General features: G+C 53.7%; 2 protein-coding genes across 2 annotated transcripts; one reads left to right on the top strand and one right to left on the bottom strand.

Moving 5' to 3' along the window:
* The first annotated feature begins 323 nt into the window (after positions 1 to 323).
* On the top strand, positions 324 to 2,172 carry LOC125339998 (probable UDP-sugar transporter protein SLC35A4). Its single transcript, XM_048331374.1, has one exon. It carries the CDS (start codon positions 324 to 326, stop codon positions 1,302 to 1,304), a length of 981 nt encoding a protein of 326 aa, XP_048187331.1. The 3' UTR covers positions 1,305 to 2,172.
* A 1,641-nt stretch (positions 2,173 to 3,813) lies between these two features.
* LOC125340208 lies at positions 3,814 to 12,790 on the bottom strand. The gene is given in 11 exon segments (XM_048331654.1): positions 3,814 to 4,014; positions 4,093 to 4,251; positions 5,470 to 5,628; positions 5,925 to 5,995; positions 6,685 to 6,745; positions 7,664 to 7,872; positions 8,752 to 8,885; positions 10,571 to 10,657; positions 11,376 to 11,458; positions 11,694 to 11,771; positions 12,620 to 12,790. Coding segments are annotated over 11 exon segments (1,413 nt in total).
* Positions 12,791 to 14,061: the final 1,271 nt, after the last annotated feature.

Raw genomic sequence — 14,061 nt, 5'->3', positions numbered from 1 at the left:
CTCGTCAATCACAGATGTTCTCCCTGGCTTCTGCTGTCGTCCCTTTGCCGTCTCCACTTGCTCTGCCACCGTCATCCTTGCTTTTCTTCCTGCACAGGGTGGACAGAGGCTTGTCAGGCTGTACCTTGGACTCATTTCCTCCTTAGCTCTGTGGGACTGGCGCCAAGCCCTACCTGGACTGTGCAGCTGACTCTGACCCTCAGTGTTCTTTCTGGCAATGTGCTATGGCTCTTCCCTCCTGGGAGCCAGCTTCATAACTTGATTTCCCTCCAGCGTCCCAATCCCTCTGCCCCTAGCTAGCTACACCGGCCACCCAGGGTCAGATGTGGGCCATGAGTATAGAGGATGGGGGCCTGCCACCGCGGGGCCGTCCTGGGCAGGCCCGCTGGGCCCTGATGCTGCTCCTGTCCACTGCCATGTATGGCGCCCACGCCCCCTTGCTGGCCCTGTGCCGTGTGGACGGCCGCATGCCCTTTCGGCCCTCGTCAGCAGTATTATTCACGGAGCTGACCAAGCTACTGCTGTGCGCTTTCTCCCTCCTGGTGGGCTGGCAGCCATGGCCCGGGGGAGCCCCGCCCTGGCGCCAGGCTGCTCCTTTTGCAGTATCCGCCCTCCTCTACGGGGCTAACAACAACCTGGTGATCTATCTGCAGCGCTACATGGACCCCAGCACCTACCAGGTGCTGAGCAATCTCAAGATCGGAAGCACGGCCCTGTTCTACTGCCTCTGCCTCCGCCATCGCCTCTCAGCGCGCCAGGGGCTAGCGCTGCTGCTGCTGATGGCGGCGGGGGCCTGCTACGCGGCAGGTGGCCTTCAGGACCCTGGGATCGCCTTTCCTGGGCCCCCTCGGGCAGCCGCTGCGGGCCCCATGCCCTTGCACGTCACTCCACTGGGGCTGCTGCTGCTCGCCCTGTACTGCCTCATCTCGGGCTTGTCCTCCGTGTACACGGAGCTGCTCCTCAAGCGGCAGCGGCTGCCCCTGGCCCTTCAGAACCTCTTCCTCTACACTTTCGGTGTGCTCCTGAATCTCGGCCTGCACGCCGGCGGCGGCCCGGGCCCGGGCCTCCTCGAGGGCTTCTCGGGCTGGGCGGCGCTCGTGGTGCTGAGCCAGGCGCTCAACGGGCTGCTCATGTCGGCCGTCATGAAGCACGGCAGCAGCATCACGCGCCTTTTCGTCGTGTCCTGCTCTCTGGTGGTCAACGCTGCGCTCTCAGCGGCCCTGCTCCGCCTGCAGCTCACCGCCTCCTTTTTCCTGGCCGCGCTCCTCATTGGCCTGGCTGTGCGCCTGTACTATGGCCGGTAGCAGCCCCTGACCGGATCCCCTTTTGCTCCTGACCTTGTAGATTAGGGGCCATGAACTGGGCTACCTCCCCACCCCACTCCCACTCCCCACCAAGATCCCCCAGCCTTGTAACAAGTGCCTTGAGAGAAAATCTGGAACCGTAGGAGTCAAGTGAGTCTCTGGAGGTGGGTGGATGAAGGGGTACCCCCAAGGAGTCGTGAAGAGTAGGTTTGGTGGAACAGCCCCACCCTATGTTCCTCCACGCGAACGAACTTGGGGCCTAAGTACCTAGGCCTGAGAAGCCCATCCTGCTCGAAGGGAGTTGCACAAGGGTGTGGGCAACGGGCCATCTCAGCAGACCCACCGTCCCCAGGCCTCATGCCAGCTGCTTCAGCCCAGCCTCCGAGCATGGTTTCCACATAAGGGGTACCCCCACCGTCATGCGGGAGGGCCTAAAGCCACAGATCACAGACCCGTCACCCAGGACACTAGCACGCTCCCCAGCTCTGGCAGTGCTAGAGGCCTGAAAGCCCCTTCCATTGCTGCCCCCCTCCCCCGCCCCAGCCTCTGCTCTGGAATTTCCAGAGAGGGCTGGAACTTGACTCATCTCAGGGAATGCTGCCCCTGGGCCCCAGCTTAAATCTGCACTCCTGACCCACCCCACGGGCCCTCTTGAAGCCCTCTGCCACTTTTGTAAGGCCCTAAGGTATTACCGCCTTTCCCATTTCGGGCCAAGCCCCTCAAAGCATCGTCCCGACGGCCTGGGGAAACGGCACAGCAACCTGGGACCAGGTACAGGAAACTTCGATAGCTCAATCAATGTTTAAATGTGGAAGCAATAAAGTCTTAATAAAAAGTGTTCTAGGATGTAGGGTGCTTCCTACAACCAGTTGCACTTGTCCTGTGTATTCTGTACTGCACATCTCCCATCGGATAGTTTTGTTCCCTAATCTCCAGCGCATCTTAAATTTGGAGTACTTACAATCTCAGTGAAAAATATTTGCCCAGCTGTTGCCAATGGCGTCATTTTCGTTGGGTGCTCCATGGGGCCGAGACTTCTCAGCCCTTTTTGGGGGGGTGAGGGAGGGCTTGGGCACTGTCCCTGAGCTCTCGTCCAAGGCTAGTGCCCCACCACTTTGAGCCACAGCACCATTTCCAGTTTGCTGGTGGTTCACGAGGTGAAGAGTCTCATGGGCTTTCCTGCCCTGATTGGCTCTGAACTGCTCTCCTCAGACCTCAGCTGCTTGAGTACCTAGAATTACTGTGGTGAGCCTCCTGCCCGCTTTGGGAATTTCCCTGAAGCCTAAAACTTGAGTCCTGGGGAATGTAGTAAGTCTTAGCTCTAGAAGGTATTGTGCTCACAGGACAAACTAAACAAAACTGGAGACGATACGTAAGACCACCCCAATGAGTTGGGCTTTTAATTTCTTCTGATTCTGTCACTGATAACTCCTGTGGCCATCTGTCCTTTAAAGTCATGGCCAGAGTAATGCGGACCCGGCTTCCATGCTAGAATAAGTGGTGAGCTTGTCAAAATGGAGACTCGGGGTTGGCTGTGTATGTAGCTCTTTGGAAGAGACAATCAGGTTCTGTCCCCAGCACCACCAGAGTGCCAGGTTTACCTGTGGAAGCATAATCTAACGTGAGGACTGGGAAACTATTTTGAACATATATTAGTTGTGCAAAGAATTGCATTGTGACATTTCCAGATGTATAGGATGTATCCCAATCCACCTCACTCGCCCCTCTTAAAAGAAATTTCCTGTTCTGTTTCCGTACATGCTAACGCCCACATGGACCATACTTCTCATCCACTGTTAGCCTTCCCGTCTCACCAGGGCCCCCGCCAGCCCATCATTGTAGGCTCTTTAACTTCTTGACTTTTTTAAAAATTGCATCAAGGGATTTCACTGTGGTATTTCAGACATGTATATTGTGGTTTTGGTTTCTCAGGAAGCTATTTTAAGTTGCCGAGGTGATTTTGGTGCACACTGAAGCTTGTGACCTACTTCTGTCTAATGTACCAACTGCAGCCAAGCTTGAATTTAAATTCTGCCTTTGCCACTTAGCTGTTTGGGGGTAGTTTAGTTACCCTCTCGGGTCTTCAGTGGCTGTACCTCGAAAATGAGGATCGGTGGTACAGAATATTGTAGCTGAAAAGGCAAAACGAGCTTATAAAAATTAGGTGCTGGGCTGGGGATATGGCCTAGTGGCAAGAGTGCTTGCCTCGTATACATGAGGCCCTGGGTTCAATTCCCCAGCACCACATATACAGAAAACAGCCAGAGGAGGCGCTGTGGCTCAAGTGGCAGAGTGCTAGCCTTGAGCAAAAAGAAGCCAGGGACAGTGCTCAGGCCCTGAGTTCAAGGCCCAGGACTAGCACACAAAAAAAGTTAGGTGCTTAGCCAGAACTGACACAAATGAATCATGGTTTTTTGGTTAGTGGTAGTGCTTGTTTTTGTCCTGCCTTCTCCCAAGACCCTAAACACTGAGGAAGGAGGAAACTGCCCCTATAGAGCTCCTGCTCAGATTAATCCCCAGGGCAGGAATCCAGCTGGCCTGGCCTGGCCTGGCCTGGACTTGGCTGGAGCTGCCGGTTCTGGACGCGGAGCTCCTCATTCTGGGAAGCCAGATCCACGGCATCTTGCAGGACAGTAGCCAGCAGGCTGCGGTAACGGTGCTCTGCGGTTGTGGCCTTCTCCTCCCATCGCCCTCGCCAGGCTCGGAACACCTGTGCCCAGATTCAGAGATGCCCACTGACTAGCTGGCCTTGGCACCAGCTCGAGGCCGGCCCTCTGTCCCCACTGACCTGCAGCATGTGGCACGTCTGCGCCCGGGTGGCTTGCACGTGCAGGTCATGGAGGGCCAGCAGGTCCCGTTCGGCAGCGTCCCGCTCTGCCTGCAGACACTCTACCTGGAGTCTCAGCACTGTCTGCTCCCGGTGCCACCTCTGTCTTTCCTCATAGGCCTTCGAAAAGCATTTGGACCCTGTGCTGCGGGCTGCCTGGGAGCCCGGCTCTGCGCTGAGCACACAGGATCTCATGTTATCTAGTGCTATGGATGGAGGCAGTGATCTAACTGGTCCAGGTTTCCTTAGCTAGGGAGGGACCGCGCTGAGAGGGCAATGACTTTCAACAGTTGCCCATCCTCCTGGGGAGAATGCCCTGGAGATGTGGCAGTCTCGTCGGTTTTACCTCACTCCATCCATTCCGCTTACGGCCTAGCTCTGGGGCCCATGTTGCCATTTCTTTCCTCTAGTCCGCCGCTCACATGGCTTTATCTACTCTGAGAGCTTGACCCCATCTCTCCCACCTCTCTAGAGACACATTTTTTTCTTTTTTCTTTGCTGGTCCTGGGTCTTGAACTCAGGGCCTGGGCACTACCCCTGAACTTCTTTATGTTCAAGGCTAGCTCTCTACCTCTTGAGCCACAGTGCCATTTCTGGCTTTTTCTGCGTAGATCATTGGCAATAAGAGTCTCATGGACTTTCCTGACTGGGCTGGCTTTGAACTGTGATTGTCAGTTCTCAGCCTCCTGAAGAGCTAGGATTATAGGTGTGAGCCACTGGTGCTTGGCTTTGTTTTGTTTCTTTCTTCTTGCTTTTTTTTTTTTGTACTTGTACTGGGACTTGAATTCAAAACCTGGGCACTGTCACTTAGCTCCTCTGCTCAAGGCTGGTACTCTGACCCACAATTCCCTTTCCAGTTTTATGCTCATGAACTGGTGATTAAGAGTCATGGACTTTCCTGCACAGGTTGCCTCGAACCACATTCCTCAGATCTCAGCCTGCTGAGTAGCGACAATTACAGGCATGAGCCACCAGTGTCCCGCACACATTTTGTTTCTTGAATTATTCAGTTATGTTTTATTGAGCGCCCCTGTGGTGAGCACGGGCTGCCCTTGTGGAGCTGAGTCTCGTGAATTCCCCGGATGGATTTCTTATTTGTTCACTGAGTCTCAGCCTGGGTGCCATCTCCTCTCATCTACTTTAGCCTGGGTGAAGTAAACCCCTTTGTTCCCGCCAGCCCCTCCCTCCTCCCTCACGGCACACAGCTCTGTGCCCCACAAGGTTGAGAGTTGTGAAGATATGGGCCAGTTATGATGGATGTTGGATCCTGGCCCCTTGCACAATGTCTGGTCCCATTACAAGAACCCTCAACCCCCTCCTTGAGGCTCCTCACCTCACCTCTTCAGTCACCAGGCCTTCGACCTCTTCACCTGCCACTTGCTCTTGTTCCAAACGCTTCCGCTCCTCTTGGATTAAAATTTGGTGCTGCTTTAGCAGTCTCTGCCTCTGGGCCTGGGCCAGGAAGAACTGCAGGGCAACGTCTGGGGTCTGCTTGGCCTAGATGGTATCAGTCAATGATTAGCCAAGACTGCAGCTCCCAAGTGGCCTGGGAAGACTCAGGGGCTGTGGTTGAGGGAGAAGGGACTGGCTCTGTTCATAGGTGCCATTGTAGCCCTGTGAACCCTATATCTGTAATCAAAACAAGCAGGGAAACAGCCCCTTGCTGCTCCCCTAGGAATCTATTGACTCCTTGATAATAGGGCAGAGCTAGCAGGAGGCAGATTAGCTGAGCTCTGCGATACTGCACTGCCCTGGGCGGTCTCCAGTTGTTCCTGGGGTAGATGAGGCTTTACCTGTTCCTTGGAATCTCTGAGAGGATGCTTTTGATGGAGCCCAGACCCTAGAGGTGATGCGCTTCCTGCTGCTAAGGGAAAATGTGATTAGTCACACCAATAGTGGAGAGCCCCCCCCCACACACACGCACCTGGCTAATCCCCAAGTCCCAGATCCACCTTGGGGAAGATGAAGTAACAATTCCACATCCACCACTCCTGCTAGGATGTGTAGGTTTAACTTGGAGTTTGAAATCATACTGTTTAGGAGCCCAACTTTCCCCCACTACACAATCAATCCTTCCTTCTTTCCTTCCTTCCTTTTCTTTCTTCTTTCCTTCCTGGTGATTAAGAGTCATGGACTTTCCTGCACAGGTTGCCTCTCTCCATTTCCTCTCTCCTTTCCCCTTCCCCTTTCCTTTTTAAATTTTTTTTAAATTTTTTAGCTGTATGACCTTAGGCAGAGGAATAGCCTTTGAATCTTCATGGTTTTTGAACATTCAGGCAGTTGCTCAATAAATGAAAACGAATTCAGTATGCCCAATTCCTTCAGTCCCCAGGTTTGTAAAAGCAGATCATACGTATGTAAATACTAAAAGGAAATAGAAGTTTACAGATTGTGGAAGACAGCGCCCTCTACTGCACAAAAACAGGTTCATTTCCAAAGAGAGGAAAGGCATTAGGAGTCTAAGGACTTGTGTGTGATTTGCACCTCTGCGGCCTGTGATTCTGTTGGTGGCCTAGCTATTCACAGCTCTTCTCCGAGCCTCCATTTGCTCACCTGACAGTTGGGAGAAATGTTGTCCTCCTTGCTTAAAATACTTCAGTGGCTTGCCTTTGACCTTTGAGAGAGTTCAAACATCTCAATGAATTTGCAAGGCGCTGTGTGAGCTGGCCCTAACCTCCCTCGCTACTCTTCCCCTGGACTTTTCCTTAGCTTCGGTTCTCCAGCATACTGATCTCCTTCCAGCCCCTCAGACACAGCAAGAACATGCCCACCTGGGTTTCTACCATTCTTTCGACCTGAAATATTTGGTGTGGGTAGGGGGTAGTGTCGATCCTGGGGCTTGAACTCAGGGCCTGAGCTCTGTGCCTGAACGTTTTTTGCTCAAGGCTAGCACTCTACCACTCGAGCCAAAGCTCCACTTCTGGTGGTTAATTTGGGTGGTTCATTGGAGATAAGAGTCTCACAGACTTTCCTGCCTGGGCTGGCTTCTCAGGGAGATCCTCAGATCCGAGCCTTCTGCGTGGCCAGGATTACAGATGGAAGCCTCTCGCACCCAGCACCTTCATTGGCCTCTACTACTTCCTTCATGAAATCACTTCCTCCATCACATCTTCCTTTCCTCTCTTGCCAAGGCTAACGTCAATGTACCATACACCCATGAGTTTATGATGATCGTGGTGTGGTAGTTGTTTCTCCCTAGCAGGTTATAAACTCCACAAGGCTAGAGAATTTCCAGGACTGATACAGCACTGTGTCCAGCACACAGTCAATGATCCATAAATGGGAGTCAATAAATCCCTGAATGAATGGACTGCCTTGCAAACAAACAAGAGAAAGGCATAAATGAGATTACCAAGAGGTTGCATGAGGAGACCTACATGTGGTTCTGGGTGCCCCACAGGCTCGTCTCTTATCCCTTTGGGTGCCTGGCTCCTTGGCCACTGGCTCTGGGTTTTTATCACCTAGGGAGAAAGAGATCGGAGTAAGCTCTGGCCACTGCTGGGCCGGGTGCCCGCAGCCGGACCTGGCTCACCTGGAGTTCTCGTAGCGCCCTGCCTAGCTGGTTAAGGCCGCCGCATGTTAAGGTGTCTCCAAGAAGGCCTAAACGCAGCGTCTTCAGGCTGGCCCGGCGGGCCTGGGCCTCTCCGACTGCATCCCAAAGGGTGGGCTGCACCTGCCTCGCCTGCAGCCTCCTTCCCGAGGCCCCCGACAGAGCAGCCTGGAGCACGGTCAGGGGACTTCCTGGCAATAGGAGACTCCAAGTAGATTATTCGTGCTTACGGACTCCAGAGCGCACGGTGCACACTGCTCTGGGGGTAGTGTACTACTTTACACTTCTGTTAATAGTACTATCTATCAAAACACCCAACCTCTGCTAGACAGTGCAGGTGCTCGGTGGCCCTGCGCTAAGGCTGTTCATGGGGTACTTCTTTCCATGCACAGCAGCTCTACGGAGTCCTACCTGCCCTGTGTTTTCCACATGAGGAGACTGAAGTTTGGAGAAGTCAAGCAAGTTCTTCACACCCTCAAGAATAAAGCCATGGGGGCTGGGGATATGGCCTAGTGGCAAGAGTGCCTTCCTCATATACATGAGGCCCTGGGGTCGATTCCTCAGCACCACATATACAGAAAATGGCCAGAAGTGGCGCTGTGGCTCAAGTGGCAGAGTGCTAGCCTTGAGCAAAAAGAAGCCAGGGACAGTGCTCAGGCCCTGAGTCCAAGCCCCAGGACTGGCCAAAAAAAAAAAAAAAAAAAAAAAGAATAAAGCCATGAAGGGCAGATATGTATTTGTCTGGAAGCCAGTTTGGTATGATGAAGGGCACAGACAGATTTTAGTATTAAACAGAACTGTGCTTGAGTTTCAGCCCTGCCTCTCATCAAGAAGTTGCTTGGAACCAGGTGTGGGGGCCTAGTTGGCTTTTAGTGTTGGCTTTGCCCTTTTCCCCGCCAGAATCCCCCATCTCTGCCACACTGGGACTTGGCTGAATGTCGGCTCTTCCAGAGAGTCAGGCTTTCTCTCTGACCTGGGGTTAGGCAGGGGTTGATTGGGTGACAGGATGAGGCAAGCCTAAAGCAGATTCCAGAACTTCCCAAAGAACCGCACACCCTGTCCCCTGCCACCTTGGAGATTCAGGCGAAGAAGTAGGCCACTGTAGTGGTTTCCTTCCAGAAGCCATGAAACAATCCAGAGTAGAGAACCCTCCGATTCCTCCCCAGCAACCTCGCCAGCCAGTGCACGAAGAAGAGGGCAGTCTCTGCCAGGAGGGGAAGGAAGGAGAAAAACATCCATTGGTACGTGGAGAAAGAAGCTGCAAGTGAAATAATATTCTTTCTAAAGGACGAGAAAATTCCATTGTGTATTTGTGGCACATTTTCTGGATCCACTCATCTGCTGTAGGGCATCTGGGCTGTTTCTGTAACTTGGCTATTGTGAACAGTGCAGCAATGAACATGGATGCACAAGCGTCTTTATCCTATCCTGACTCATATTGCTCTGGGTGTATGTCCCAGAGTGGTATCGCTGGATTGTAGGTTCGTTCTATGCTTAGTTTTTAAAGGAACCGCCACACCACCTTCCAGCATAGCTGTACATGTTTACACCCCCACCAACAGTGTAATAGAATTCCTTTCCTCAGCGTCCCCCAACATTTGCTATTGTTCACTCTCTCCATGCTGGCCAATCTTACTGCAATCTTACTGGGGGGAGGTAGAATCTCGATGATGTTCTGACATGCATGTTGCTTTTACGCACTTTGGCAATGTTTCTGTGACATTAGTAATTTTATCATTTGGCTTGAAATGATGTGTGCGTGCGTGTGTACACACGCGCATCAATCCTAGGGCTTGAATTCAGGGCCTGGGTATTGCTCATGAGATTTTTTGCTTACAGCTGGTGCTCTACCACTTGAGCCACAACTCTGCTTCCAGCTTTTTGGTGGTTAATTGGAGATAAGAGTCTCAGGGATTTTCCTGCTGGGGCTGGCTTTAAACAGAGATCCTCAGATTTTTTACTTCCTGAGTAACTCTGATTACAGGTGTGAGCCACTGACACTTGGTGAAATTATTATTATTGTTGTTGTTATTGTTATTATTTTGGCCAGTCCTGGAATTTGAACTCAGAGCTTGAGCACTGTCCCTGGCTTCTTTTTGCTCAAGGCTAGCACTCTACCACTTGAGCCACAGCACCACTTCTGGCTTTTTCTATATATGTGGTGCTGAGGAATTGAACCCAGGGCTTCATGTATACAAAGCAAACACTCTGCCACTAGGCCATATTCCCAGCCCCGCTCCCCCCACCACGGGAGACTCTTATCTCCAATCAAAAACCTCAAGGACAGTGCCCAGGGCCTGAGTTCAAGCACCATGACTGACACCCCCCCCCCCAAAAAAAAAGGAATAAAATAATAAAAATTCAGAAAAATCAGACAAAAATGGTTGAAGGCCCTATTTGCAAACCTTCTCCTGGCGCCCTTATTAGCATTTTTATTTAAACCCAGGGCCTGGAAAGATCTGTTTTTATTGAAAGATTCCACAAATTCCCTACCCAAGTTGTTTTGGGCCACCTGGTTGAGAAGCAAAGCTTTTCAGCTGGGCACTGGGGTAGCCTTGGTCAGCGCCGAGGCGAGGGAGAGGGAAGGGTCTGTGCGGCTCTAGGCCTTCGCAGCTACGCTTTGGGCCCTCACCTCGCGTCCCCACGCAATCAGAGGGAACCTCGGACTCACAGGGCTTCTGGGAGCTGCAGGATCCTCAGGGCCCCTCGCCACACACGCTGGGGCCCCGGCTCCTCAGCGGGGTTGGGTTCAGGGCAGGACATGGTGAGCGTGAGCAGAGAGCAGCCCCTGCGGAGGAGAGGATGGGCTCAGGCCGGATGGCATGCCCAGGTCCCGGGGTGGGGGGTGGGGGGTGGGGGGTGGGGGGGGTGTTGATCTGCAGTCCTCACCAGCTCTCCCCCGCCGCAGCCTGCAAGTACAGCTCGGAGGCAGCTTTTGAGTCAGACACCTCCACTTCGCTGGCATCTTCCACTACCCTGGAGGAAAGGGAGGCTGATTCAGCTCCTAGGTGCTGGGGCTCTGCACAATACCACCCTAGACCTTCCGTGTAGAAGCCCAGCACAACGTCTCCAGGCTGGGATGTGCTGCTCTAAACGCCTCTCATCTTCATGGTCTTGCGTGGCCTCCTATGGTCGCCCCCGCACGAGGGAAACAGGGTAGTTGGGATTATCCCCATTTCACAGATGGAGAAAGGAAACATCTGCTCAAAGTCATGGTAGCCAGACACTTGGTGGCTCACACCTGCAATCCTAGCTACTCAGTAGCCTGAGATCTGGGGAAGCCAGCCTGGGAAGGAAAGCTTATGAGACTCTTAGCTCTAATCAACTAAAAAAAAAAAAAAAGCAGTAGAGTGCTAGCCTTGAGCACAAAGCTCAGGGACCGTGCCCAGGCTCTGTGTTCAAGCCTCAGGATTGGAACACACACACACAGACACTCACACAATCATCCAATGTGATACTGAATTGATTCAGGACATGAAGGTAGGGATATGCTTGACGAGGTATAACAACTGTATGTGAGGGGTATAGGATATTGGATAAGAGGAAGAGGGTGGAAGGGTCGTGGGAGCAGAGCCAGGCCTTTTCCTGGGGTGGTAATGGTAGAAACCTCTAAGGGTCTGGCTTGGAGGTGTCAGGCCTGTCTTAAGACATCCTCCCCTTTTCTAGGCAAGGGTGGGGGGCCGTGAACACTCACAAACCCAGAGGGGCCACATCCAGTACTGACAGGTCCTGCATCCCTGCGGAGAGCAGGTCCCGGGTTCTCCCGCTGGGGCTGATCTGGAATCACAAACACGCTTGGTACAAGCTGAGTCTTCCCCCTTTCAGGCCAAAACTGGAGTGAGGAGACCCTGAAACGGCAAGCCCTCCCTCTCCCCCCTCCCTCCCCCCCCCCCCCCCACGTTTGAGAGCAGCTGAGAGCCCTTCTGCCTCCTTGGAAGCCTCAGGCTCTTCTCTTCTGTCTGCAGTGCTGCTGGCCTCCCCCCCCCCCCCCCCCCCACTGTGGAGTTCTCACCTGCACCAGGCTCAGAGTACTGCGCGCTCCCGCAGAGCGGTGCAGGGGCAGAGCCTCCTCAAACAGCGCCTGCAGCAGCTAGAGGACAGAGAAAGGGGTTCAGTGGGGACTGAGTAACCATCAGTCAGTCCTTCAGCTCCCCCTGAGGGGGAAGTCTGGGCCAGGCCCTGTGCTGGGTATCCGCAACGGGGTGTCCAGTACAGAAAGAACATGTTCCCAGAAGCTGGAAAAATCAGGAGACCTTTACGAGTAGGACCAATTTTATTCAGAGGCCAATTGATGAAGCTACCAAAGCCACCAAGTTTCATGGCTCCATTCGTGTTTTCTCCTCCTCCTCCTCCTCCTCCTCCTCCTCCTCCTCCTCCTCCTCCTCCTCCTCCTCCTCCTCCTCCTCTTCCTCTTCCTCCCCCTCCTCCTCCTCTCCCTCCTCCTCCCCCTTCTTCCTCTTCTTTTGTACCTGTCCTACGGCTTGGGTGCTGTCCTTTGAGCTTTTGAGCTCAAGGGTAGCACTCTACAACTTGGAGCCACACTGCCCCTTCGGGCTTGTCCTGGGTAGTTCATTGGGGCTGAGAGTCCCTTGGACTTTCTGACCTGGGCTTCCTTTGCACTGCAATCCTCAGATGTCAGCCTCCTGAGTAGCTAGGATTACAAGTGTGTGCCACCAACTCCTGGCATGAGTGTTAACTTCTTCGAGTGAGAATCAGACCTCCCGGATCTTTGCATGCCACCCCTCCCAGCCTCTCCTCCTGAGGTCCCAGGAGCTGGCGGGCATGGCTTTCCAGGGGGCGCGTCTACATGGGTCCCCATGCTGTTCTAGGAGCGCCAAAGAGGGAACGGGTCCATTTGAAGTGGACATGCTAAGACCTTCCGAAGGACCCTAGAGAACGTGACGCCTGTGTCTCACCTGTCACCCGGTGGCTTCTCACCTGAGGCACCAGCCGGGGAGCCCCTGCTCCCCACCCTCGGAGCAGAAGGGCTGCACTATACCCTCGGCCCACAGAAGCCAGCGCGGGCTGGAGCCGTGCCAGCAGCTCCCGCTCTGCCTCCTGCAAGGAGACACAGACACGTTCATCCTCCCAGAGGACCTGGCCCAGCATGTCCTGAGCAGAAGGGCCCGGGGGGGGGGGGGTGGCAGTCAGAACCCCAGGATCCTCCCACCATGGCCTTTTCAGAACCCCCTACCTGAGTGGCACCAGGACCCAGGACTCTGTCAAAGGTGAAGCACTGTCCCTGCGGCAGAGCTGGGGTCAGTAGTGTCACTCCTGTCTCTCCCTCCCCCCCTCCCCCGCCCCCCCCCCCCGTGTCCTCTCCATCCACCTGAGTCCCCGTCTGAAGCAGGCGAAGGCTCTTGGGCTCTTCTAGAAGAAGTGTGGGGCTTGGGGTCTCTTCAGGGCCTGAGAATAGGGATTTCGTGTCTCCCGGATGCCTGAGTCATGCCCTCCGCTTGTGCCTTGATTTCTCACACGGAGCTAGCTTAGCTTCCACTCCCCCAGGCAGCTCTTCCCCTGGCCGTCCTCCCTCAGGGTTCTTTTTTGTTTGGTTGTTCCTTCTGCCAGTACCAGGGCTTGAACTTAAGGCTTTCCACTTGCCTGGCTTGCTTGCTCAGTATCATTTGAGCTATGCCGCTAGCCCGGCTTTCTGCTGATTATTTAGAGAGAGAATTGCAAGGACTTTTCTGCCCAGGCTGACTCTGAACTTTATCCTGCAGATCTCAACCTCCTGAGTAGCCAGGATGACAGGCCTGAGCCACCAGTGCCTGGTTCCGGACTTCTTCTTACCTGCTTTCCTCCCGGGGTCCACTTCTACCACCACCGTCATCAGGGCAAGCGGGTGGGGGGAGGCAGTGTGCGGCTCTGGGGGAGACCGAGCTGCCGGGTGGGCACCAGCCCCTGAGCTCACCCCCACTCCCGACTCCATGGGGCTTCTGAGCCTCTCAGATGCTCCTAAATAATTCATACCCCACCCCATCTGAGGGCACGGGGGGGGGGGGGTGGGGGGAGATCAGGTGACACTGGACAGATACTCTATCAAGGAAGGTGACATTCCCCTGTATTTCCTGGGCAGTGGAGTCACAGTGCCACTTCCAGCTAATTCGAGATAAGAGTCTTCTTATGAACTGTGCTGGATTCAAACCCTGATCCTCAGATCTCAGCCTCCTGATTAGCTAGGATTACCAGTGTCCAGCTGATTAAAAAAAAATTCACCTTATATCTTTAATAGAGAGTGCTGCTCTAGAATTATACAAATAAACTAGATCTTACCTGTTTATGCCTTTGATTTAGTTACCAGCCATGAGCAGGGTCTGGAAGCTACACAGTCTTCTGACTTGTAAGGATTTGGGGGTTCCAATAATCCCACTTAAGGTTCA

Source organism: Perognathus longimembris, chromosome 22 (genome assembly GCF_023159225.1).
Source record: "Perognathus longimembris pacificus isolate PPM17 chromosome 22, ASM2315922v1, whole genome shotgun sequence".
NCBI lineage: Eukaryota > Metazoa > Chordata > Mammalia > Rodentia > Heteromyidae > Perognathus > Perognathus longimembris.
Note: the sequence above shows the minus strand (reverse complement) of the source record. Positions and strands in the feature narration are given on the sequence as shown.